General features: G+C 41.8%; 1 protein-coding gene across 7 annotated transcripts in view; it reads left to right on the forward strand.

Moving 5' to 3' along the window:
- The window catches only part of Tle1 (transducin like enhancer of split 1), an 88,400-nt gene that overhangs the window by 16,709 nt on the left and 48,170 nt on the right, over positions 1–23,521 (forward strand). For 4 of the 7 annotated variants that reach the window (XM_004638108.1, XM_023722985.1, XM_012516212.2 and 1 more), the window contains exons 5-6: positions 9,726–9,788; positions 10,978–11,052. In XM_004638108.1, the coding sequence (XP_004638165.1) occupies positions 9,726–9,788; positions 10,978–11,052 (138 nt within the window). Of the gene's footprint in view, positions 1–9,725; positions 9,789–10,977; positions 11,083–23,521 lie in introns of all 7 variants that reach the window. The other 3 variants (XM_012516210.2, XM_023722984.1, XM_023722986.1) reach the window with 1 other exon arrangement.

Consider the following 23,521-nt stretch of genomic DNA (forward strand, 5'->3'; position numbering starts at 1 on the left):
GGCACCATTTTGAAATATAGCCCATTCCTCACCAGTCCTTCTTCTGGCCACCCTGACTTCCATTCTGGAACTTTGCTAGTCTGTTGACATATGATGTAGATGGAAAAGAGAGTTCGACCTTCTACCTGGGAAGGCCAGTTAACATCTTCCTTTCCAGAGGATCACTTCTGGCTGATACCTCAGCCTGTGGACAGTGAGACTACCGTGGGCTCAGGGGTTGGGGGCCTCCCAGCAGAAATCTAGCTCTGTGGATGACTGCTTCAGGACCTGACTAGCACACACACACCCCAGCACTTGCAGCTGTCACGCCTCTGGGCCAGGTAGCGTTTTACTGGGTCTTCCTATGAAGCAGCTGCTTTCCCTGAGAAGAAAAAGTACTGGCAACTGTCATTTATGTGTGTGGGTTATGCAGTCATAACTTGCTTATCAAATTGTGCCCATTAGACCATGGTCATCTTGTGAAGGCAGGTCCTTTCTACCATTTGGACCGCCTAAAGATTTCAGGGATTACAAACATGCACTGTCCAAGATGTGGGTAAGGGCTTGGGCTCTCCCGAAGCTTTCCACGGAGGAGTGCATGTGGCCAGGTATGCAGGTGCCTGCTCCATCAGGACGTAAAATGTGGAACTAGTGTGCATGTGATGGAGGGAACTTACAACCACACACAGGTCACCTGGTTTGAGAGTTGCTGTGAAAAGGAAAAGTTTTAGTTCATGCAAGGACAGTGTGGTTATAGATTTTGTGGAAAAACCATAAACCCAGTTTTTAGCCTTAACTTGACTTGCATTTTTTTCTTTTTCAAGTCTTTGCTTATTTGCATTTCATAGTTGGAGTTTTAAGCTTTTCCCAGTGATGATGTAGTGGCTTTTCCTCCCACTAATCCTGCTATTGGAGCATGGTGTTAACCTCCTCCTCCTGTTCCCTAATGAGTAGGATTTGGGAAGAAGATGAAGGTGTGGGCTTGCTTTGGGTATGTCAGGGAGAGGCTGCTCTTTGCAGCTGAGAACAATAGGGATGACTTCATGGTGATGTTCCCTGATTTGCCTATAGGGTGTGTCTCTTGAAAACCTGGTGCTGCATAAGAGCATTTTCCTTGAGACCACCAAAAGCCTCTTTCCATCCTAGGACAAGTCAGTACCATTTCCTGTGAACAGGCCCCTCTGAACTCCATAACAAGGGTTTCTGAATAATGGAAATGTGCTGGTTGGGAACTGAAACAGCTGCTATGCTTTTGTCAAAGATGCATCTTACCAAAATGACAAAGCCCAAATGCTCTGCTTGGCAACAGTTGGGTCAAAACATTTAAGTCATTAATTAGAAGGAACTGAAGAGGGAAAGATTACACAAATACACAGCATTGCAGACTCAACTCTTCGTGGAAAATGCAACTGAATTCTTTGGGGGAAAAAATGAGGGCAGCTCTCAAGTGAGGCCTGGCAAGCTTGTCATTTGCAAATAAATCAAAAGACCATCATTGCAAGAAGGAACCAATGAATAGAGTTGCTTTGTGGTCCTTTGATGGGCCCCACACTCAAGGCTACTATTAAAAATGAATGCATTCAAGAGGCTCTGCATTAAGAACATAAACAATTAAGGGCACTTGAGTTGCTGTGCTGAGAGCTGCTGCTGAGATAGGAGAGCTTTCTCCAGAGATGGAGGCCCCTGCAACCTGCCTCAGGAGCCAGAGAATAAGAGCAATTAGTGTTGCTGTCTCTTGGATTCAGCACATTCCCCTCATCTTTTAACCCCTCCTAGTTTTCAGAGAAGCAAGAGTGTGAAAGATGAGTAGTGGAAGATAGGTATTTGGGCCCTGCTGAAAAGGCCTCAGATTTAGAATGCTATTGGAGCTGCCAAGTGAGAGCTAGAACATCAGAGTTGCTGCCTGCCAGCAATTGGTGACTTATGTTCTGATTAGTTGCCACTAAAAGGTTTCTGTCATCTGGTACTCTTTGTTTTGTTTTAATCATAGGGTTTTGGAACGGTGAGATTACATTGCCATGGGCGGAATAATTTAAGTGAAAATTGTTTTAAGTTTCCCACAGTAGGCAAATGTGTTCCTCTACCCTGGGTTTGTGTTCTTGCCTTGTTCTTGCCTTGGTCTCTACACAGTAAAAGTGTGTAGAGATTGTGGCCCCTGTGTTGTGGCATGGCTTTAGGGACAGAAAAGCTAGATCTGTATTGCCGTATTCTGACCTTAGGCAAGTTATTTTAACCTTCAGTCCCTTGTGACAAAGGACCTGGTGTCCTGTAGATTGGAAGAATGTCAGAAAGCCTGATGGGAGGCAAACAGCTGGATGCTGCTGTCATTGTGTACAGTTTATAGATGGCCCTGTTTCCAGCAGTGGAAGGAAGTGGTACCTGGGAGCTTGTGGGAAAAAGGAATGTAGATTCCTAAGCACAGGCCTCCTCAATCTAAGCTCAGGGTTGAGGTTCTGATGAACCCCTCAGATGACCCTGATGTGCACACAGATTTAGAAACCACCTGTACCCTCATGGGCCTTATTACCTATGTTGCTCAGTGCTAGACCATGTGCTCAGTATGCATGAAGTCATGAATTCGATCCTGAGTGTGCAAAATAAAAAACACTTCCTACACATAAACAACAAAAACTATCCCCTACATTCTTTTAATTTTGATTTCTCCAAAATATAATGAGTGGTTTCATACACATAATTGTATTTTAAGCAGAAATGTACTCAGATAATTAAAAATTTAGGATGAGCTTTTCATGAGCATATTGCTAAAGCAGGCTGTGAAGTCACTGAGGCTACCTCTGCAAGGGAGCCTTTCCTACAAAAACAGAACGTTGGATGATTATGTGCAATGTCTTGTGAATGCCATTTTTGACAGGTTTTGTGCACAACTTTCTGGATTTAGGTATGGGATATCACCTTCAAGAACTAGAGATGTTTTTGGACTTTGAGCCATTGGTGGGCAAGATTGTCTGGTGACATTTTGGTGCAGAATGTGTTCAGTCTGTACTAATGTAAACTTGTCTGTTATTGACTTAGGATTTGCAGTTTATAACCCAAAGTTCCTTATGCAGAGCCCCACTGTTGAGCAGCAGGGTATAGCGGGCCTGTCTTTGAGGGACATGAGCTGTTGCTTGTGGTGGCAGTGGGGAATGGCTGGCCTGTGGCCTTCTGCCACAGTGCTGTAGTCCTGCTTGGCCTGTGTAGCCACCTAGCTGTCTTCTTTTGAAACAAGGCCAAGTTCTGTCTTTGGTCCTGAGTATGACCCAGTTTCCCTCTTCTGTTTCCTGGAGAAAGGACCAGGCAGGATTTGCAGCTCACAATCTTGCTTTATGGACTTCAACAAAATATTTTCTCAAATGCTAATTTCTCCTTTTGTGATTTGAGGATTATAGGTGGTCAGGAACCAAGGGCTTGTCATCCTTAGCATCATTGCATCACATTGGTGATGGGTCTAATCATTCTTCCCCCCTCAGCAGTTTAATAATAAATTTAAACAATAAATTAAGGGCAGTGTTTGCAGAGTCATTGGAAGAAGAAAAACCAGTTACCAACCACAGCATAATCACTTTCTATTTTAGGTATCAACTTATAGTCACTGGCCACATGGATACATTTAAACACACACACATACATGCACACATGTACACACACACAGCATCATGTCTTCATTCTTTCCCTGCCCCATCTAGTAAATGTGTCGGCTATTTTAGCACTGTTCTCTGAAGCATGAGTTTAATGGCTGCTTGCTATGTGTGTGGGTTGGTGTAATGTGTTTATTCCCCTAGTATTAAACAACTGATTGATCAGTAGGGCAAATGTTAAGTTTTTGAAAAACTGTGGATGGTTGTGATATATTGAACTGCTGTCCTATCTTTACCTGGCCTCTTTTCTTTTGCTTTGAAACTGGTGCTACAGTGAAAAGCTTCATGCATGGAATGCTTTTCATTTGAACTATTTCCTTAGGATAAATTCTCAGCTGTGGGAAGCCTTTCAAAAGGGTTTGAATAATTTCATGCTCTTGAAGCACATTGCCCAGCGCGGTCTAGGCAGCTGCCCCAGTCTGCTGCCATTGGTTGGTAATGTGTGATTTTCCAGTTTTCCTCAGTACTCACCATCAAGGGATTTTAATTTCTCTTTTTTAATTATTTTAGCTGGTTCCAAATGACCAACCTGACTTAAGATTTCTATTTAGGCTGGTTGTACTGTTGTGCTCTTATGCCAGCATTCAGGAGGCTGAGACAAGATTATTAAGGCCTGTCTGGCACACAGTGACTACCTGTGTAAAAAGTGGAATTTCCATTTTGTTTGTTTGCTGGTGAGGCTGAAGGGTTTTTTTTCTGTGTTTAATAAGACTGATTTTATTATTTGTTTGTTTTTGGTTTTTTGAGAGAAGGTTTCACTGTATAGTTAAAGCTGGCTGTGAACTGATATAGCCCAGGCTGGCCTTGAACTCTCAACAATCCTGCCTCTCTCTTTCTGCCATAGAATTATAGGCATTCGCCCCCACACCTGCCTTATAAACAAAAGTTGTCATTTTATAGACTAAGGTACTTCTGGCCAGAAGGGATTTAGCGTGTTCATTCATTTCCTTTTTATGCTTTGCTTTCCTGCACTTGCCCATTTATCTGTTGCCACATCTTTCTTACCAGTACTCTACTGTTTTTTGCCTTGGCTTTCTGCTTGGTTCAAGGAAGCCAAAAGACATGTACTGGTCCTCACTGAGGCACCATTTTTATGCTGTATCAATTTGCAATTTAAGCTGCCTTTGGGCAGGTTGCCCTTGGCTCACATGAGGGTATGCACAGTGACTCTTACGCAGCCCTAGCCATGCTTTGAGGTTCAGACAGCTGTCAGTGTGCCTTGCCCTGTGTGTGGGCATGTGTAGGTGCTAAGGAGGGGGCTTGCTAGTCTTGTTCTTAGACTGGGTATAAGAGTACGAAAAGGGCAATGATTTTGAGCTGAGGTTTTGGGAATCAAGGCCTAAAGCTTCAGTTCAGATGCCCAGAACATCTTCAGTTTAAAAGCTCTTAAAGACATGCCAGGCTCTGATTCATGGAGAGTCTTTGAGATACAGTATTTGGTCATCTTTTAGCTCATTTATGTGTACATGAACCTGTTTGGGGAGGTGTGTGCTCGGAATTTATTTAACCCAGCACCTTGCACGTGTTAAACACATGTTCCGCTGCTGAGCTATATCTCTCTGCCCTGTCCCTGGCTCTCATGCCTATGATATGAAACTGCTTTTACTAAGGAGCCTTACCCAACATAGGTTAGTAATGGTTTATCTGCTGCCTTTGGTAATTGGTAGTTGAAGGTCACACAGAGATTGAGTTTTATAGTTCAGTGCAATTTGAATTGAAAGTATGTTGAGTATTATACATGTGATCAGTTTTAGTGGGGGAAGTTTGGTAAGGAAATAAGTCTAAGCAATTTGTTGGGGTCTTGTGTTTTTCTTTTTTCTTTTCTTTTCTTTCTTTTTTTTTTTTTCTTTCTTTTTTTGCACAACTGGAGATTGAACTCAGGCCCTTGCACTTGCTAGGCAAGTGCTTATTCTACTGAGCCATCTCCCTGGCCCCTGGGTCTTGTGTTGAGAAAACTTGTTGGAGGAAGGATGTAGGAAGCTGGGAGTTTTATATATGTGACTTTCAGCACATAAGTTTAGTTCGGCAAATGATGGTAAGTACCATAGAGGGTCTTGAAAGCCTAGTGAAGAGTGTGCTTACTGGTACTAGGAGCAAAGGCAGCTTCTGAGTGTATTCCAGGGAGGCCTGAGGATTGGGACACTCTTGGTCTATATAGCTCTCTGATATAGTGTGCCTGCAGCTTATTTATTAGCTCACTTCGTTTTAATGATACTCTGAAGTGGGTTAGTGTGGTTCCCTTGGACCTAGCAGGAGGTATAACTACACCCAGGACCCATAGCACTGGTTTGCTGAATCACAACCTAAATATTTGGATTGTAGTGTAATCTCTGTTAGGTGAAAATCAGTGAGGGCAGTCAGCATGGGCCAGCACCATGAAAGATTACTCTGGACAGATAATTTGGACCCCTGCCAAGGGAGGGAACCTTCCATGAAGTCAGGCTTGATGCTTGGACCTTCACAGAGTTCCTTGCAGATTTGCCCAGGTATAACTGTACAGTGCTGCTTTAGTGTTACCTTATAGAGGGTCAGAACTACAGGTTCAGGGTAAGTTTATTTGTAAACATGTGACCTAGCAAATATATCTTAAGCTTTGAGCCAGAAAATGCTATCTTGGTAGATGGCACACTTAGCACATTTTTCATGGTAGTTGTCTAACCTGCAGAATTCCAAGTACAGGCCAAGAAGGTGCAGTGTCGAGGGCCGGCTGCTGGCAGTCTCCCTGACCTGGGTAGAAGCATGGTGCAGACCATTGCTGTTTGTTACATGTGCTGAATGAAGACTATCAGGGCTTTTGTATTGAGGGGAGAGATGATACTAAGAACTGTTGTTCACTTCTACACTTCTGCTGCTGAGACTATTCCAAGTGAAGGGCCTGGGGAGGCAGAGGTGCTATTTGCAAAACAAAGGAAGCACTGGCGAGTGCTGCAGCACCTTGAGGTACCAGTATGTAGGCCACTCTCCTCTGTGGGCCGGGTTAAGGAGCCTGCATGACTCAGCACTGCAGTTCTGTGCAGATAAATTAGCTTGTAAGCAAAAAAGCTAAGGCTTGAACTGAAGTCTCGGGTTCAAAGTTCCCTGGTCAGGATCTCTTAAGATGTGCTTTAGAGGCCTTGCACAGGAAGGGAAATGGCTTGAATGAGATCCTTCCCCATTACACTTATCTCCATTTCTGCTCCGGACCTTGGCTTAGAACATTTAGGACATGTGACATGGCTTTTGATGGTTTCCCATCAGTTTGAGCTTTGATCTATAACTTTTCCCTCCTGTTTCACTCTTACCTAGGCTAACCTAGTCAGTTTATGTTGTCTTTGCTTTAATCTCTATTTCTTTTGCTTACTTTTTGATTACTATTATTAAAGGTTTACAGTAAATTTCTTTCAGAGTGAATCTTAATTCTTTCACCGTGTCCAACTCTACTTTGAAGCCATTCTGTGTAATAACACATTTATTTATTTCTGTTGATTAAAGAAGAGGACATCTTTTTTTCCTAATCCCCCCAAAATTCCAGCTAGACCAGTTAATTAAGTGTAAAAATACAGCCATAGCAATGCTGAAAAGAAACTGGCTCCATTTACCCGTTACTTGTCCAAGGACAGGAGTATAGGGAGAGGAATCATTTACTTTGGCCGTATAGCAACTCTTGTTCTATACAGCAAAGCGTGGATACTAGGCAGTTGTAAAACACATGGCAAATCGGCAAACTGTGATAAAGGGTTAATACTTTATGTCAAGACCTACTAAAAAAGCAACAGTGATTAAACACTGGCAGAAATTGGAGAAAAGATACAGTAGACCAATAAATATATAAAAAGATGACTGTTTAGTTTCAGGAAGAATCCAAGTAGTATAAATAAAGAATTCTTTTTTTTTTAATTTTTTTTATTTAGGACAGGGTCTATAGGATCTACAGGGTCTCACTGCGTGGATTGGACTGGTAGTGATCCCCCTGTTTACAGCCTCCCAAGTGCTGGGATTATAGGCATGCACCACCACGCCCAGTCTCAATAGCAGTCTCAGTGTGCCCTGGGGGCGGGGCCATCATGGCAGGCCCCTGGGATCAAGCTTCGGGCCCCTGTGCCTGCTTAAGCAGGCACTTTAATCTGCTAAGCTATTTGGCTGGTCCTATTTTTTTTTTTTTTTTCTTTTTTGTAGTAGGAGGGATTGAACTCAGGACCTTACACTTTCCCGGCAAGCACTTATTCCACTGAGCTATCTCCCCAACCACAGTAGTACAAATATAAATGAGGTCATTTTTTATTCTGTTAGATGGATAAAGACATTAAAAAGGCCAACAAAACCCAATATTCACACTGGGCGGGACAGCAGGTACCCTTATAGTCAGGTAGTAATGTGAATCAGTTCTTTTCTGCTAGGTGGTTTGGCAGTGTGCATATGCATACACTTTGACCCAGAAGTTTCCTGTCCAGGAATGCCTTTTGGAGATGTGTGCAGAGGGTTATTTGACAGTTTGTAGTTGTAGAAAACTAGACAAAATGTAAGTAGTACCCAGTGTTAGGAGTGCTTAAATATTGGTATGCTTGTATAATGGGATATGTTGAAGAGGTACTTATTTATTTCGATTGATCGATCTGTTGATTGATTGATGATAGGTAGGGTAAGCATAACCTTGTCCCAAATGAAAGGGCAGCATGCTCATGCTTTTGAGGAGAACCATGACCTTGAGTTAGCTTGAGTGGGTGAGTGTGATCAGATGAACCAGGTGTGACTGACTCAGTTTGGTTTGCACCTGGTACTGCTGGGCCCTTTTTGCATGTATCTGTTTGCTCCTCTGGCTGGCTGAAGCAAGGTCATGGCTTTGCTCTGTCATTTCCTCTCCTAGTATATTTCTCCTACAGCGTGGTCTGTAATGCTATCTCATTGGTGGTCAAAGGGAACAGGGGTTAGGGTGACCTAAATCCAATCCCATAAAACCAAAGCATTTGCTGCTCAGTTAACTGGAATTATGTTGGAGGACAAAAACTGGCTCTCTTTTTATGTACTTGATTGTAAAGTTTCTGGGTTTTCTACTTTATCTTATGATATTCTCTGTTTCCCAAGGACCTGGCCTGCTTGCTTTGTAATTTTCTTCTCTTACTCCTTTTCATTGCTTAACTTAGTAATAGAGGTGGCATTCAGTAAGCATGGACAGAAAATGATAAAATAAATAAGGTCAATGCTGATCCTTTTAGTAGATGACTCTTTTTCTTTCCTCTTTTTAAAATCAGAACTGCTTCAGAGTTACAATGAAAGCAGAACTGCTTTCGATTGTGGTAGGGTATTGAGGAGGGCAGGTGGGTCCTTCCTTACAGAGACTGGAAGCAAAGAATCCTCCACTTCCTGAGCATTTTTTTGTGAAGCACAGGGACTGCTTAGAATGCAGAGACTTTCTCATGCTTCCTTTAGTTACAACAGCTGGGACCACAGACACTCAGGACATATGCTTAGTTGAACTGTGAGTCCTATACATGACATTTTCCAAATACCCACGCTACAGTGACTCAGTCAGTCTAGACCTAAGTTCTGTGGTTAGTAATGTTTTTTGGCTTAAATTTTGAAACAGTGTTTGATGCTAATATTAAAGTCCTCTTTTCATTGTACAAAAGTTCAGGGTGCAGGTCAGTGGGATTCTGCATCTGAAAGGAGGGCTGTGTTGATATTATGGCTTCACACACTACTTTGATGCTCCTCACACATGCAGTGTGGTGAATCATCGCTGAATAGTGTACTGTGGAGCTTATAGTCAGCAGATCAGAGAGCCCAAACCAGTAGTGTGGAGCCAACTTACGGCATGTATGCCACAGCTGGCTGTTTGTTACCATTGAAAGCTTCAGAAGATTTGCCGTCACTGGCCTACTCCATGTAGATTTTCCAATTCAAACTCATTATTATCTGGATTAAGTGACCAATAAAGTGCAGTTTTGTTTTAGTTTAACAAAAGGGACTAATATCTACTGTTTATTTCAAGATAAATACTAGTGACATAATCTAGGGAAACAATTTTATGCTTTCCAGAGAGAGGAGAAGACCCCAGGTCCTGAGGTATGAAGTTTCACCTTTCAGAGCCAAATGAAGTATTCTAAACATTTATGTGACTTTGTTTTATAGACAGAAATCGCCAAGAGATTGAACACGATTTGTGCACAAGTCATCCCATTTCTGTCTCAGGAAGTAAGTAAAACTGTTCAACTGTTAAAGTGCAATTATGTTGCTTCTCTGTTTGCAAATTAGCTAGTTTTAAGATGTTAATTTTATCACAAGGAGCAAGTGTGAGGAACATCTGTTACAGCTGAAGTGTGCAAACCCCCTGCCATTCTGTCTAACACATTTGAGAGCGCACTGTGAAAGTGGGGACAATAATTCAACCCCAAATTAATTTTTTTATGGAAAAATACAAAATGACTATCAAACATAAAGCTTTTGTTTCCTGTGAATAGTATAAGCCTGAAAGCTACTGATGATTCAGATGTTCTTTTATCTTTTAGGCAGAGAATTTTTGTTATGCTGACTTAAAAATGTTTGTCTGGGGCTGACATGGACCCACATACTTTGTTTGTACTCAAGTCAGTTAATGCTGCCTATGAAGGGACTGGGTAATAAATCATAAGGATAAAATATTCATATTATGCCAATTTAATCATGTACATAAGCTGTTTCATTTGGTTATAGAGTCATAGAGTTTTAACCTTAATATTTTGAGAAGGAAAGTTTTTTAGATGAGTAATCTGTGAAATTAACTATATTTTTTAGTTTTGCTTTGAAAGGTTTACCTTTTAGATATAAGCTAAGAAATGCTATATTGTGCATTCGGTGTGTATAGGATGAATGTATCTTGGGGCAGGATGAGAAGCTTATTAGATGAGGGTGGGTAACAATACTGGGATTTGGTTTTAGTTAGCATCTACTGTTCTATGTTGATTTATGATTGGCTTTTTGAATCTAATTAGTGACCTTGGTCTCCTTTAGTATCAAGTCCTCCTAAAGCTTTTGTCCATCTGTGGGTATAGTTGGAAAGGGTGCCAGATTTTTCTAACCTCTGGCCTGAAGGTGGGACCTTTCTTTACCCTGGTGGGTGAAGACTAGAATGCTAAAAGGAGAGTAATTCCCAGAGTTTCCAAAATTGAACAGGTCTGAATCTGTTCATCAGAGCAGTGTTCACAGACCTAATGTGTACTTCCACATCTCCATTGCTGTTTTGCCATTCCTTTTTCCTGTGTTGTGTGAAATAACATGTGCTTGAAAAGCTGCTATTCAAATCTGTACTTCAGCCTACAGGGCAGGTAGCATGTCTTCCTGTTGTTGTAATATATACAGAGTTCCTGGCTCTTGCTGACATGCTTTCTTCTCCTTCTTTTCAAAGCATCAACAACAGGTGGCCCAGGCTGTTGAACGTGCCAAGCAGGTGACCATGGCAGAGTTGAATGCCATCATCGGGGTACGTGGCCTGCCGGGCCTGCCTCCTGCAGTGTGTATAACCAGCTTTCATTTCTTAATAGTTTTGTGGTTTGCTATCTGTTTGTGTGTGTGTGTGTGTGTGTGTGTGTGTGTGTAATTTTGTGTAGCCTTATGTTAATCTTTTTGATGAGGGTGTGAAGGGGCTTGGGTTGGGGCTTGCTGAGCTGTTTACAGGAATAGAGATTACTGTTAGAAAGAAGGATGACAGGAGAAACCTTTTAGGAGGGCAAGAAAAATAAATCTGCTGGGCAGATGCTTAAGCCCCTGAGCTATCTCCCTGGCCTGCAAAATCTACTTCTAAATGAGAAGATAAGTACAGTTTATGTCATAGCTGTGCTTTTGTGGAGTAAAAGCTTTGGTGAGAGTTTTGAAGACTTTCGTTGCTTCTGTCTTAGAGTGTTTGACCACAGAGAGGGTCAGAGAAGTCTCTGAGCTGTGATTTTTCAGTTTTCTTGCTTTTGGCTTTTGCCTTCCTGGGTATTTGAACCTATGTAGCTGTTGGCTCCCTTGCTTTCTCGTGCCTCTTTCATGGATTTCTAAGTGGCACGCCACTGAAAGGTGCCCTTTCACTGAAGGAAGAAGTGCTAATTGTCTGCCGAGTACCCTCTAGCCTTTCAGCAGGCTCCTGCTCTTCTGTCTGTGTCCGACTGGCCACTGCTTGTCAATCATGAGTCCTTTGATTGGCCTCAAGGAACTCAGTGGCCCTGTGACCATCTCTGCAGCAGTTCATCTCCAGCCTCTGCAGGGCCCTGGGCAGTTCTCATGTGGTCTGGCCCTTCCAGACTAAGAGCAGGATGGGGTTAAGACCAGGGAGGGTCCTTTCTGATTTTATTCATATGTGAGTGCCATGAGCTGATTCAAATCACTCATTTGTCAATTTATGTTAATTGCTTGTGAGAAGATGCCCTGCTGGTCTTTATAGTTCCCTCAGACACTTTGTAATGATAATTAGACATGCTGCTGTACGGATTAGGAGTGCCATAGTCCAGTGACGGCCACAAACAATGGAACCAGTTAATCCATCAGGGCTTAGAATTACATCCCGACTGGAGATGGAGAAAAAACATAAGAGCCAAGGAGGATTAAGAATGAGCCTCAGCTTGAAAACTCTCCTTTCATCAGTTTCTCAATTGCAGATCTGCAGTTGGGTTGCCTGTGGTAAGCTATTGGCAGTCAATTAGGTGAAATAAACTGGGAGGGTGACCTTCATTTCCTTTTAATAGCTTTTTCCTCCCTGAAATGGGGAGCTTCAGTGGATTTTCAGCTTAAATTTTATTCAAGCTGCTTTATTACACTTGACAGCTTAGCTCTGCATAAACAATTCTCCCTCCTCTTCCCCAGACCTTGGAGCTGCCTTTCTTCCCCTTCAGGATCACATTTTTGACTGTTACTTAGTGGGCTCTAATCACATTCAACACCAAACACAATTACATCTGCATTTGTCTGCTGCCTTCTGTACCCTTTTCTAGTGTAATGAATTGCTTTATTTCAGAGATCAAATCAAATATTCGCTGGTACTTTTGCATGTACTGTGTTTGATTAGCAAAGAGTAATAGTGAATTGTACTTGTAGCTTGAGCACAGAATTTTTTAACCCAAATGAATAAGGATGGCAAAGCCTGTTTTGATTAAAGGAAAATATATGCAAAGCAATTCTAAAGTACCCAGCTAAACTTTGAAGAACATGTTTGTTTTCTAATAGGCTGTAGATTTTTTACATGTAATTTTTCAGTAGTAAAAGTCTTGCATTGAGTCCCTCAGAGATGCTGCCCAGCCTCCATGCATCTCTCATATCTACACTTCAGGGACAAGGTAGTTTTGTTAACCAGATGTTTACAGATGTTGCCCTTTTGAGAGAAATCCTAAAATAAAAATAGATTGTTTTAGAACGGCCCATGAATGGCTAATTTTAGAAATGGCTTTTGTCCAGGAAAGATGTTGTGGAGATTATAAAGGCAGTTTAAGCTTTTGATGGTGTAGCAGCATTAACCCAAAGTAATGAATTGGACCTTGCACATGACTTGGGCCCCTGGCACACCCTCAGCATCCTGGCATGTGCAGTTACTGCCATTGAAAGTTTTCTATCGGTATATTAATTTACTGATTAAATTAGGCAGAGGCACTTTTAAAGTCTGCCATGATCAGTAATTATCCTGCAACGTAAGTTTCATGCCCTGGCATATGCCTGATTTTTACTTGAAAGGAATAGTGTGCATCCTAGAAAATCGAAGTAGCATAAAATTGAGTTGGCAATTCAGCAGACCTTCGCACCCTGCCATTGAAACTTGCAGTGTGTCGGCCTGTCTCCCCAGGGGAGGCGGCACCGGGAGAGCCTGTCTGTTCTACAAGCAGCAGCTGTGCTCTGTAAACTCTGCCTGGTTTGATAGCAGCTGTCAGTATTGTTCAGGGACCGACATAGGGTGAAGAACAATGGAAGAGGCTGAGTTCTTAGTCTGCGTAGACTTTCAGGTTAAGAAAAGAAATAGTAATTTAACGGTTTAGACATCTATTACAAGTGTGAAAGATCATGAAAGAGGATCCTTTAAAATGCAGATGAGCCAAAACATTCTCATCCCCTTTAAGGTACAATCAAGAGCTTGCTGCTTGCTGACAGGGCTAAAGATATTTCTCTTTAGCTAAGGACACCAAAGTCCTGGAGCTGAGAGCTCAGCCCTGTCCTAGCCGTTGGCTGCTCTGCTGGAGGAAGTTGTGTTCTTTCCTGTTCTTGTACCTTGGTTGAGTGAGGTGTGGTGCCTAGTTCTTGCCAGCCTTAGAAGTCTTGGCTTGTGGAAGAAAATAGACTGCACTGAAATTTTTTTCTGCTTGCCTTCAACTTGTATAAAGCACTGATAGGAAAGATGAGCATCTTAGACAGCTGATACTTGGACAAATTACTGGAACATTTTTGCTGGACTTTTTAAAAATACCTTCAGAGCAAGTGAATTTGACTACTGGCAGAATAGTAACTACAACATACTCTGAACTCTGCTCACAACTCGTTCCTGTTGAGTGTGTTGTGTTTCTGTAGCACTGAAAAAGGATAATTAACAATAGTGCATTGAGCTTAATAGGCACAGAATTTGTCTGCTTTGACACAACTCAACTTAGAAACAAAGATGAGGGAAAAAGGAACTTGTTCGAGATCTTCAATTTTTAGATCAGTGTCATTTTCAAGCTTATATGAACATTCCTTAGATCTTTTAAAAAAAATTATCTGTATTAAAAATGACCAAAATGATACTGGTTATTATATGCTATAAAAATATTTGTGGAATACGTAAAGGCTATGTGAATGGGGGTAAAATTCACTGACTCTTCAGGACCACTTTGCTATTTGAGGAGTTTGAAATTAAAAACTTTCTTTTGCCTGCCCTGATGAATACCGCTCTTAATTGAGTGGGGTTCCTAATGATACTTTCCTTTGAACAAGTTTACATCACAGTGTATCACATCAAAGTTTACATAATTTCTATAGATTTGACTGTATAGATATGTACATAAAAGATATATTTCTGTCCATACACAGGGATTTATTTCATTTTATGTACAGTTTCTATACAGTGAAGTGGACAGATCTTAGATTTACAACTTGCTCCCTTCTGACACCCAGGGCTGTCCTCCATGAGAAACACTTATCACTATAACAGCTTCCCTGTTTTTCTGATTCAAAAATGTCACCATCCCCAAAGAAGTAGTTGCTGTTATTTATTTATTTATTTATTTATTTTTTTGTAGAACCAGGGATTGAACTCAGGCCCTTGCACTTGCCAGGGAAGCACTTATTCCACTGAGTCATCTCCCCAGCCCCAGAAGTAGATGCTTTTAGTGAAAAGTAATCAGTCAATACTAGCAGAGTGCATTGCTTGGGGGGGTGAATTAATACTACAATTTGATAAATGATGTCTCTATGTAGTCCAGGCTGGCCTTGAACTGCTGATCCTTCAGTTTCAGCCTTATAAGTGCTAGCATTATAGGCAAGTTCTTTAAAGAAAAAGCATTTCTTCCCCTTGTTAACCTACTTGATGGTGTTTGTGAAAGTATATATTCTACTGCATTGTGTTGTCATGGACAAAAAGTATGAGCCCAGGATCAAACAGACTTTAGTAAGATATTGACTGTCACTGCTTTGTGGCCTTGTGGAATCAGTTAACTTCCATGAGTGTCCTGCTGTGTGTTGTGTCCCCCTATCCCTGCATCCTCCAGGGTGGGTAACACTGTGTGTGGCTTAGCTGACAGTGTTCTCAGTCTCTGTGCGCTGACTCCCTGGTTGCAGTTTTGTACCTGGCTTCTCTAAGTCCCTGTAACTGATCTCTGGATCCAGGTGGCCATAGTCCTGTTGGGTCCATTTCTCTGAGTAGCAGATCACTTCTTCCTTTCCTAGTGGTTTTATGGATGTAGGTATTTGAGACTGCGTCCAGCGCCTGCCATAAAGGTGTTGCGCATGAATGCCTTTAAACGAAGGCACAATGAGAAAACACTTAGGTTTTGATAAATAAATTTAAAAGCTCAAACTCAGAAAGAAAAAGTTTTAAAGGCAGATGGAGCTGGGCACAGTGGTACATACCTGTAATCTCGCTACTCAGGAAACTAAGGCAAGAGGATTACTACAAGTTTTCTGGGCTATGTAATGAGTTCAAGGTCAGCCTGAACTGTATAGAAAGATCCTTGCCTTAAAAAACAAATGAACCAAAAAAGCAGATGGACATTGTGTTGGACACACAAATGTGAGGGCAGAACACTGTTGGCTCTTTACTTAACATAAAAAGAAGGCAAGGCTGTTGCAGACAGTTGCAGGAACTCCTGTGGGAGAGTGGAAGGAGAGCTCAGTGGAAGATATAGACCCAGGATGGTGAAGGTTGTCCTTCCTACCCACAAAAGGTCATGTTTCTGGTAGTAGCCTCAATAACGACTGCTGAGGTATAAGAAAATACTGTGTTGGGTGTATTAGCTCATGCCTGTAATCCTAGCTATCTGGGGAGGCTGAAATAGAAAGATTGCAAATTCAAAGCCGTCTGGAAGCTTTATTGAGACCTGTCTCAAATAAAAAATAACAAAAGTTGAGCAAGTAGTTCATTGAGAAGACCCCTATTTCAGTCCCCCAAGTATCACCAAAAAGATAAAAGGAACAGTTTCCTATCACAGTAGCTTGGAACTTTCGGAATTCAAGAAATGTGATAGTCTAGGCATTGATTATTTCCTTTCTTAATTTTTTGCTATGTGATTTCCTTTCCATAATACAACTTCTGTCAAGGCCTATGTCAGTTCCAGTTATTAGTTAGATTTGTATATTACTACTTCATTTGCAGATTGATAGCTACTTTAAAATGATTTCATATGAATTAAAAATGTGAGGTATTTTGCAGCATCAGGCTGTTTGTATGTAGGGGATGGCCATGAATAAAAGCCCTTGCTTATTGCATCTGCAGGAAGAGACTGCGTCCCTGAGAGATTAAGTTGTAGACCTAAAGGACTCTCCACTGTTGCATGAGATGATTGGTTTAAGGATTAGCAAAATGTTGGATTATTTTTCTCCTTTGGCTATAGCTGTCAGCTATCTGTGGTATTGTAGTGTGTGAAGTTTAAGAGGATGAAGTTAGCCTCTTATTCTTATGAGTATGCAGCTAATCCCTAGAAAGCCTATCAATAACCCAGCTGTAAGTTTCTTTATAAAACAAATTCATCCAGGAGAATAATACATATCCTGTTACCAAGAGAAGACTAAATAGAACAACACTTATGATCCTTCTAGCACTACTAATATACATTTAATGATACACCTTCCGTTGAAACTCCAGCCTAGCCCTTTCACTCCATTTCCAAAGGTGAGGAGCAGTGTTACAAGGAAGTCCTTTATGCGTCCTGTTTCTCCTTTGGTAGGTCAGCTTTTTTTTTTTTTTTTTTTAACAGTGAAATGAGGTTTCTTTTGACAGATGCAGGGTTTAGCCATGTTTGGCCTAGGATCAGTCCCCCAAGTATCAATCCCCTCCCCAAAAAAAAGGAGCAGTGTGATGTTAATCTAGTCATTAGTATCTTGATTATTCTGTGTTATTGGGGTTTTAGTTATTAATAAACTGCACATACTTCTTAATTACTCCACATATTGTCATACAGTTTGTACTTGATTCCTTAGTACGTATTTTATATTTTCTTCTTTTTTTTAAGAGAGAGAAAAGAGCTTTTGAATGGAAAGTAGAGTGCTCTATTTAGGAATTATGCCTATTTGCATGTTTATTTTTTGAGATACAATTTGCTTACATCGCATTTGCCTCAGTACACCCGTTTTGGGTTTCTTTGTGTATTCACACAAAGGTATGCAACCATCACCATCTAGCACACAGCCCATTTCGTTGCCCCAAAAGAGACCGTATCTGCTTTGCATGATCCCAATCCTTGGCAGCCCAGGCTTTTTCTAATGCTGTGGGCTACCTGTTTTGCACATTCTGTATAGCATGTTGATCTTTGTGACTGATGCCATCTACTTCTGTAGCATAATATTTTCAAGATATATTCAAGCTCTAACATGTACTAGTGAAGAATATGCCATCTGTGTTTTCCAAATGTAAGCTACTGGACATGTACATTGTTTCCTCTTGTGAAGATTCCTGCTTTGAATATTGTGTGTAGGTTTTATGTGGACTTGTTTCCTTTTCTCTTAGGCCTATACCTAGAAGTGGGGCCAGCAGGTTGTATGGTAACTTCATTTTAACTTTCTGAGGAACTGATAGACTGTTTCTAAAATAACTGAGTTGCTTTACATATCTGCAGCAGTATGGGAGGATCCAGTCTGTCTGTCCTGTCCAGCATTACGTGTGCCCCCATCTGCTTCCAGACTGCCTCATACGTGTAAAATGATGTCTTTATCTGGCTCTAATTTCCATTTCCTTGCTGATGAATTCTGCTGAATGTCTTTTTACCTGATACCTGTGTGGGTTTTGAAATGGATCAGCCCAAACATGGCTAGTATAATGTCCACCTAGCATGTTGGAGGTCCTTGGTTTGATCCCCAACACTGCGAAAAGCAAACAACAAAACCCTTAAAATGTCTTCTGATTTCAGCCTGTAAGTCTAATGACTAATTCTATTTTCCTGACTATAAGATACATGCAGGGAGGTGGGAAAAGCATGGTGTAGTTCATACAGGGTTTGGTCAGCCTGGGCAGGTTGAAGAAGTAGAGATGATTTCCAGTCCTCCAGTGCCCACCTATGTGATAGAATATCAGTGCCTCCAGTGCCAGTTTTTTTTCTTGCTTTCTTTAAGCTTTGGAGGAATAGCACTGACAAGCGGAAATTGTTTCTATTGTAGGCATACAGTTTAATGTTTTGATGTTCATATACATTGTGAAATGATTAGCATGGTCAAGGTAATGTTAGCACCCCACAGATTTCAAATACATGATACAGTAGCGTTACTGTGGTCACCATGCTATGCTCTGCTGTGCTTTAGAGTTGGAGATTTCGTTCATCCTGTACTATTTAAGACTTTGTGCCTATCACCAGCATTTCCCTAGTCCCTTGTTGCTCCTATTCTGTTGGCTGTTGTGCATCCTACTCTTTAAGTTCCATGTGGAAAGGAGCTCCTGGGATGTTCTGACTTTTTGAACCTGGTTTATCTCACTTATCATGTCCTCCATGTGCCTCCTGGCTGTCACAAATGGAAGTGCTTCCTGCTTTTGAAAGCCTGAGTACTATTCTGTCGTACATACATAGCACATTTTCTTTAACCATTCATTTACTGATGGATTCTTGGGTTCTATCCATCTCCTGGCTCTTCAGAGTAATGAATGCTCAAGTCACTGTGGGGGTGCAGATATCCCAGAGACATACTCGTATAGACACAGAAGTAAGATTTACTGGATCATATAGGGATTTTGGTTGTGTTTTCTTCACTACTGGATATTGAGCCTAGGGGCACTCCACTAGGAAGCTGCATCCCTTAACCTTTATTATAATGTATTTACTTTAAAACTCAGTGAGTTGCCAAGGTTGTCCTTTGTGATCCTCCTGCCTTATCCTCTCAGGTTAACTAGGATTATGGACATGTGCCATCATACCTGGCTTCTATTTTTGGTGTTTTGAGGACCCTCCCTACTGTTTTCCATAATGATGTCACCAGCTTACATGTCAAGGAATGCTGTACGAAAGTCTTTTTTCTCCATACCCTTGCCAGAGCATCTTTCTTTTGATAATTACTGTCCTGATAGGTGTTAAGCGATGTGTTATATGTTGTGGTTTTGATTTGCACTTCCCTGATGACCAGTGGTGTTGAGAATTTTTCATGTATCTGTGTCCTTTTTTTGGTATGTCTGTTGAGAAATCTTTGTCTGTCCTTTGCCCTTTTAATTGGGTTATACTGGAGCTTCCCCCCATATTGAATCATTGGAATTCAGTTGTGTGATTTGCAAATATTCTCTCCATTCCTCAGATAGTGTGTCATTTTGTGGGTGTTCCTGCACTGAGATAGGCCTTTCAGCTCCATGGTGTATGTTTCAGTACTGCTGTCTTCAAGTGCCTGGAGAATTGCTGGCCCTGTCAGTAGTTTGTACCTGGTTATCACCATCACTCCTTTGCATAAGCAGGACTAGGTCCTGTTGAGATGGAGGTTTTCTGATAGCTCCTATAATAGTGTCCTTGATGTTACTGCTGCCAGACAGCCCTCCACTTATTTATGTGGCACACCAATTTTCCCCCAAGATAAGAAATGAGTGTGTTAAAAAAACAGGAAAATATGAGAAACCAGGGAAGAATGCTTTGGAGAGAACTGTCAACAGATGCTACTTTTCACCCATTTTTTCCCCTTTTAAATATGTTTCCATATTGAGTACTGTAAATGACACTGTCACTTTTAGCATTCAAGATGCCATCTAGGGTCATGGCGTTTGGTCTGGTTGGGTTAAATTTTGTGATTTTGGTGACACAGTTGTTCCTGGAGTTTTACAGTGGGTGAAATTTCTGACCTTAAAATTGGTTCAGTAGTTGGTTGTACAGAGCCTTGAATTCTAATGAAGAGGGGGTAGGCATCAACCTGGGTGTCTTGCTATATTGTAGACACAGCTCTCATAGCAAAGCTACCTGTGTTTGAGAAATAAAAATGTGAAAGCCATTACACCATTTTGTTATAGCTCTAAATGTAAATAATAATGTCCATTTCATTGCAGTAACATAATTGACCCAAGATGCACAAAGTAAAATGTGAATTAAAATTCTAAATGTGTGACTGTTTGACATGGATGAGGTTACTTGATTTCTTGTGGTTTTTCAGTATCATTAACTCAGGTTTCAATGTGGTTTTCTTGTCTCTCGGTATGTTCAGATAGTTTCAGGTACAGCAAGTATTTTCTCTATCCTCTAGCCTAAACCTTTTCTCTAATTTTCTCTGAGGTATCAAAGTACCACTCTGAAAGTTCCCAGGGCAGGTTTTAACCAGTGGCTTATAAAATGCAGGAGCCCTCTTCCCCAAGATAGTGGAATCATCTTTAAAGGCAGATGTTCGTTTTTGAGCTGTGCCGCAGGGACTCAGGTGGTAATGAAGGATAGCCAGTGCTTGGATGTTGAAGAGTAGTGTTTTGTAAACTGAAGTTGGGCAGGTGACTTGGCATACCAAATGGGAAGGTGATGGGACAGAATTTCAGCTCTGATCTTGACTGGGTTTGCTTAGCCGCAGCCTTGTTGACATTTTTGCCACCCAGGTCTCTATGATAGAGCACTATCCTGTGCAGTGTTAGGATTTATATTTTTATTTTTATTTCTTTTTGATGCTGGGGATTCAGCCCAGCTGCACAGCGTCCTTGGATTCTGGCCACTGGATGCCAGTGGCATTGCACTTGCCCAGACTCCATTGTAGCACCATTGATGTTTCTAGATGGTGCCATGTGTTCCTGGCTCAGGGAAGGTGGTGTAAGCCTCATTAATTTGAGAACCACTGGTCCACAGTAGATTGAAAGCCTTAAGGAGCCAACTGTATTCTAAATGCTGCCTTTGCTAATCAAAAAAGTCTATTCAGCATAGTGTTACAAATTTTTGTCGTACTATCCTTTTAAGCGTTTTTTCAAAAAAGTACTGTGGATTGACGGGATCACACTGAGCTACATACCTAGCCATTTTTATGTTTAAGTTTGAGACAGGGTCTTGTTAAATTGCCAGAATGTTCAGGTTTGGCTTGAACTTGAAATTGTCCTCACTCAGCCTTGCAGAGGGCTGGGAATATAAGGGTGCACCACACCAATTCAATTTATAAACATTAGCTTTTAAAAGTGCTCCATAGTTATTATAAACTCCTGATTCCATAGATGTTTGAGTTTCCTTTGCTGTCATGTTGCATGATGCATCGTTTTCCAAATGCAAGGTTCAAGATTTTTGTCAAGAGAAGACAGATGTGACATAAATTCCAGTAATTTACAGAGCCTTTGGATTTTGGCTCTGTAGTAGTGGTGTGTCTCTCTTGTACTGAAATGTCTTCTACAAGTGCCATTCGTGCATTTTCCTTTTGTGAGGATGGTAGGTTCCAGATAAATCTTGCTGAGAAAAAATATTCGCCAGAGACAGCAGGGGCCAGAGTGGTCTAGAACCCCTCTCTGGAGCCCTCATCTCTCTCTCTTTTTTTTTCCCATCTCTCTCTTTAGCTACCAATATTCTGTTTATTTAAAGAAATGTGTTTTATCTTAGAAACAAGTTTCATTTACAAAGGAAGCTTGCTTCCTCTTTATAAAGTTCCATGTAAGAGGGCTGGAAGCATGTGAAGTTCCCCTCCACAAATATGGGACCAGGCAGTGAGGGACTAAATAGAGAGATGCTTGAGAACCTATATGTATTACTGCCTGCTGATAAGGCTCTGTGGTAGAGGGGGACTTGTTCGGGGTAGAAGGAATTGTTCTCTGTCCAGGGCAGGGAGAGAAATGATGAGTCTTTAGTGAAGAAAGGGGTTGCCCAGTTCCTTCCTGTGCTCCGAAGATAAATGGGCTGCTAGGGTTACAGGAGAAATGTGCTCCAGGCAGGCCTTGATGTGGAGGCCCCACTGTGGCGCTCACCCCTGGGGCCACTTAGCTTTGTGTGAGTCTCCCCTTGAAGAGGGGCTCATCCCTGTGTCCTGCCTCCAGTATGCGAGCTCTCAGGCAGTGTGCTGTGCTCTGCAGGACCAGAGGTCAGTGTGTGAGTGGATCTGCTTTCCTGGAACCATAGTGTTTTCAGCAGCTGTGACCCACCTCATTGCTAGGCGGTGATTTGACGAGGTTTTCCTTTCATACTAAAGCAGCTTTCAAGATGACTGAACCAGGAATGGCAGAACCGAGAACCCAGCACACTGTGACAGCATACAGTGTGCTGTTTCTTTAGCGGCCAAGACAGCTGGAGACACAAGAGCGATCTTGGGAACAGCAGGGCCCTGGGTGTCCCCTTGGGCAGTGACTGGTCCAATTGCTGTCTAACCACATGCCCTTCACTGCCAGGGCCTAGGCCCATGCTTGTTTGGGTACAAAGTGTGCCACCCTGGTCTGTGATAGTTGAATTCAGCAATCCAGCTTTTCAAACATTTGGCAGGATTTGTGAGGAAAGGTACACTAGCTCCACCTAAATATGTGTTTGGTCCTCCTAGAGTATGTGGTTTGGCAGCTCTTGTGGTTCCAGCTGGATTTTTGGAAGGCCAAGAGGGAGGTGTCCCTCACCCTATTGTTTTGTCCCTTCCCCTCTGCTTAGCCTCTCATCTTCTTTTAATCAGTGCTGAGCTTAATTACTACACCCGCTCACTTGGGCACACATGGCCGGTTTCCCCAGAAGCTGAACGTAGCCCTGCTCCCCTAATGATAGTGTAGAGGGGGGTCCTTCATCTTTGTGCGTGCCTGTCTTATGGCAGGTGTCTTGTTCCTAATTAAGTGCTAATGAGCGTGCCTAGTGGACCATGACACTGCTGCCAGCTTCTTCAGTTTTATGTCTCACTGTTGCAGAGCTCTTAAAAGGTGACAGAGCAAGAATGAGTGTCTTTGGGATGACAGGAAGGTGATTTTATATGTAAAGAAATTATTATGATCTCAGATGGTGAATGAGTAATTTTGAAACACTTCCCAAGAATACTGTTGATGTTGTCAGCTCAGACCTCAGCCCCTTTTCCATTTACCACTCTTAATTAGAAGGAGGCAGTCTTAGAAAGGACTTTTCAGAAGGAGTCAGACTCCTCAGGGCTTTTTGAAGGTGCTAGAAATGGTTGGACATTCACTGCAGAATGACGGGAGATGATAATTTCTGAGTTAAGATAGTGTTTACTCTGACTCTTGGGTGGGAAGGTATGTTTGGGATTCACTGAATAATTAGTGGCCTGGCTGGAAACTGCTGCAGCTCTGGCATGAAGAAGATTCAGTGTATTTAGTTCATGCATGGGAATAATGAATAAAACAAGTAATTTAGCCCCAGTGAAGTGAGTACCAATCAGAGTAAGAATTTTCTAAGGGTACATCTGAGTTT

This window comes from Octodon degus, unplaced genomic scaffold (assembly GCF_000260255.1).
Source record: "Octodon degus isolate 3935 unplaced genomic scaffold, OctDeg1.0 scaffold00095, whole genome shotgun sequence".
NCBI classification, from domain to species: Eukaryota; Metazoa; Chordata; class Mammalia; order Rodentia; family Octodontidae; genus Octodon; species Octodon degus.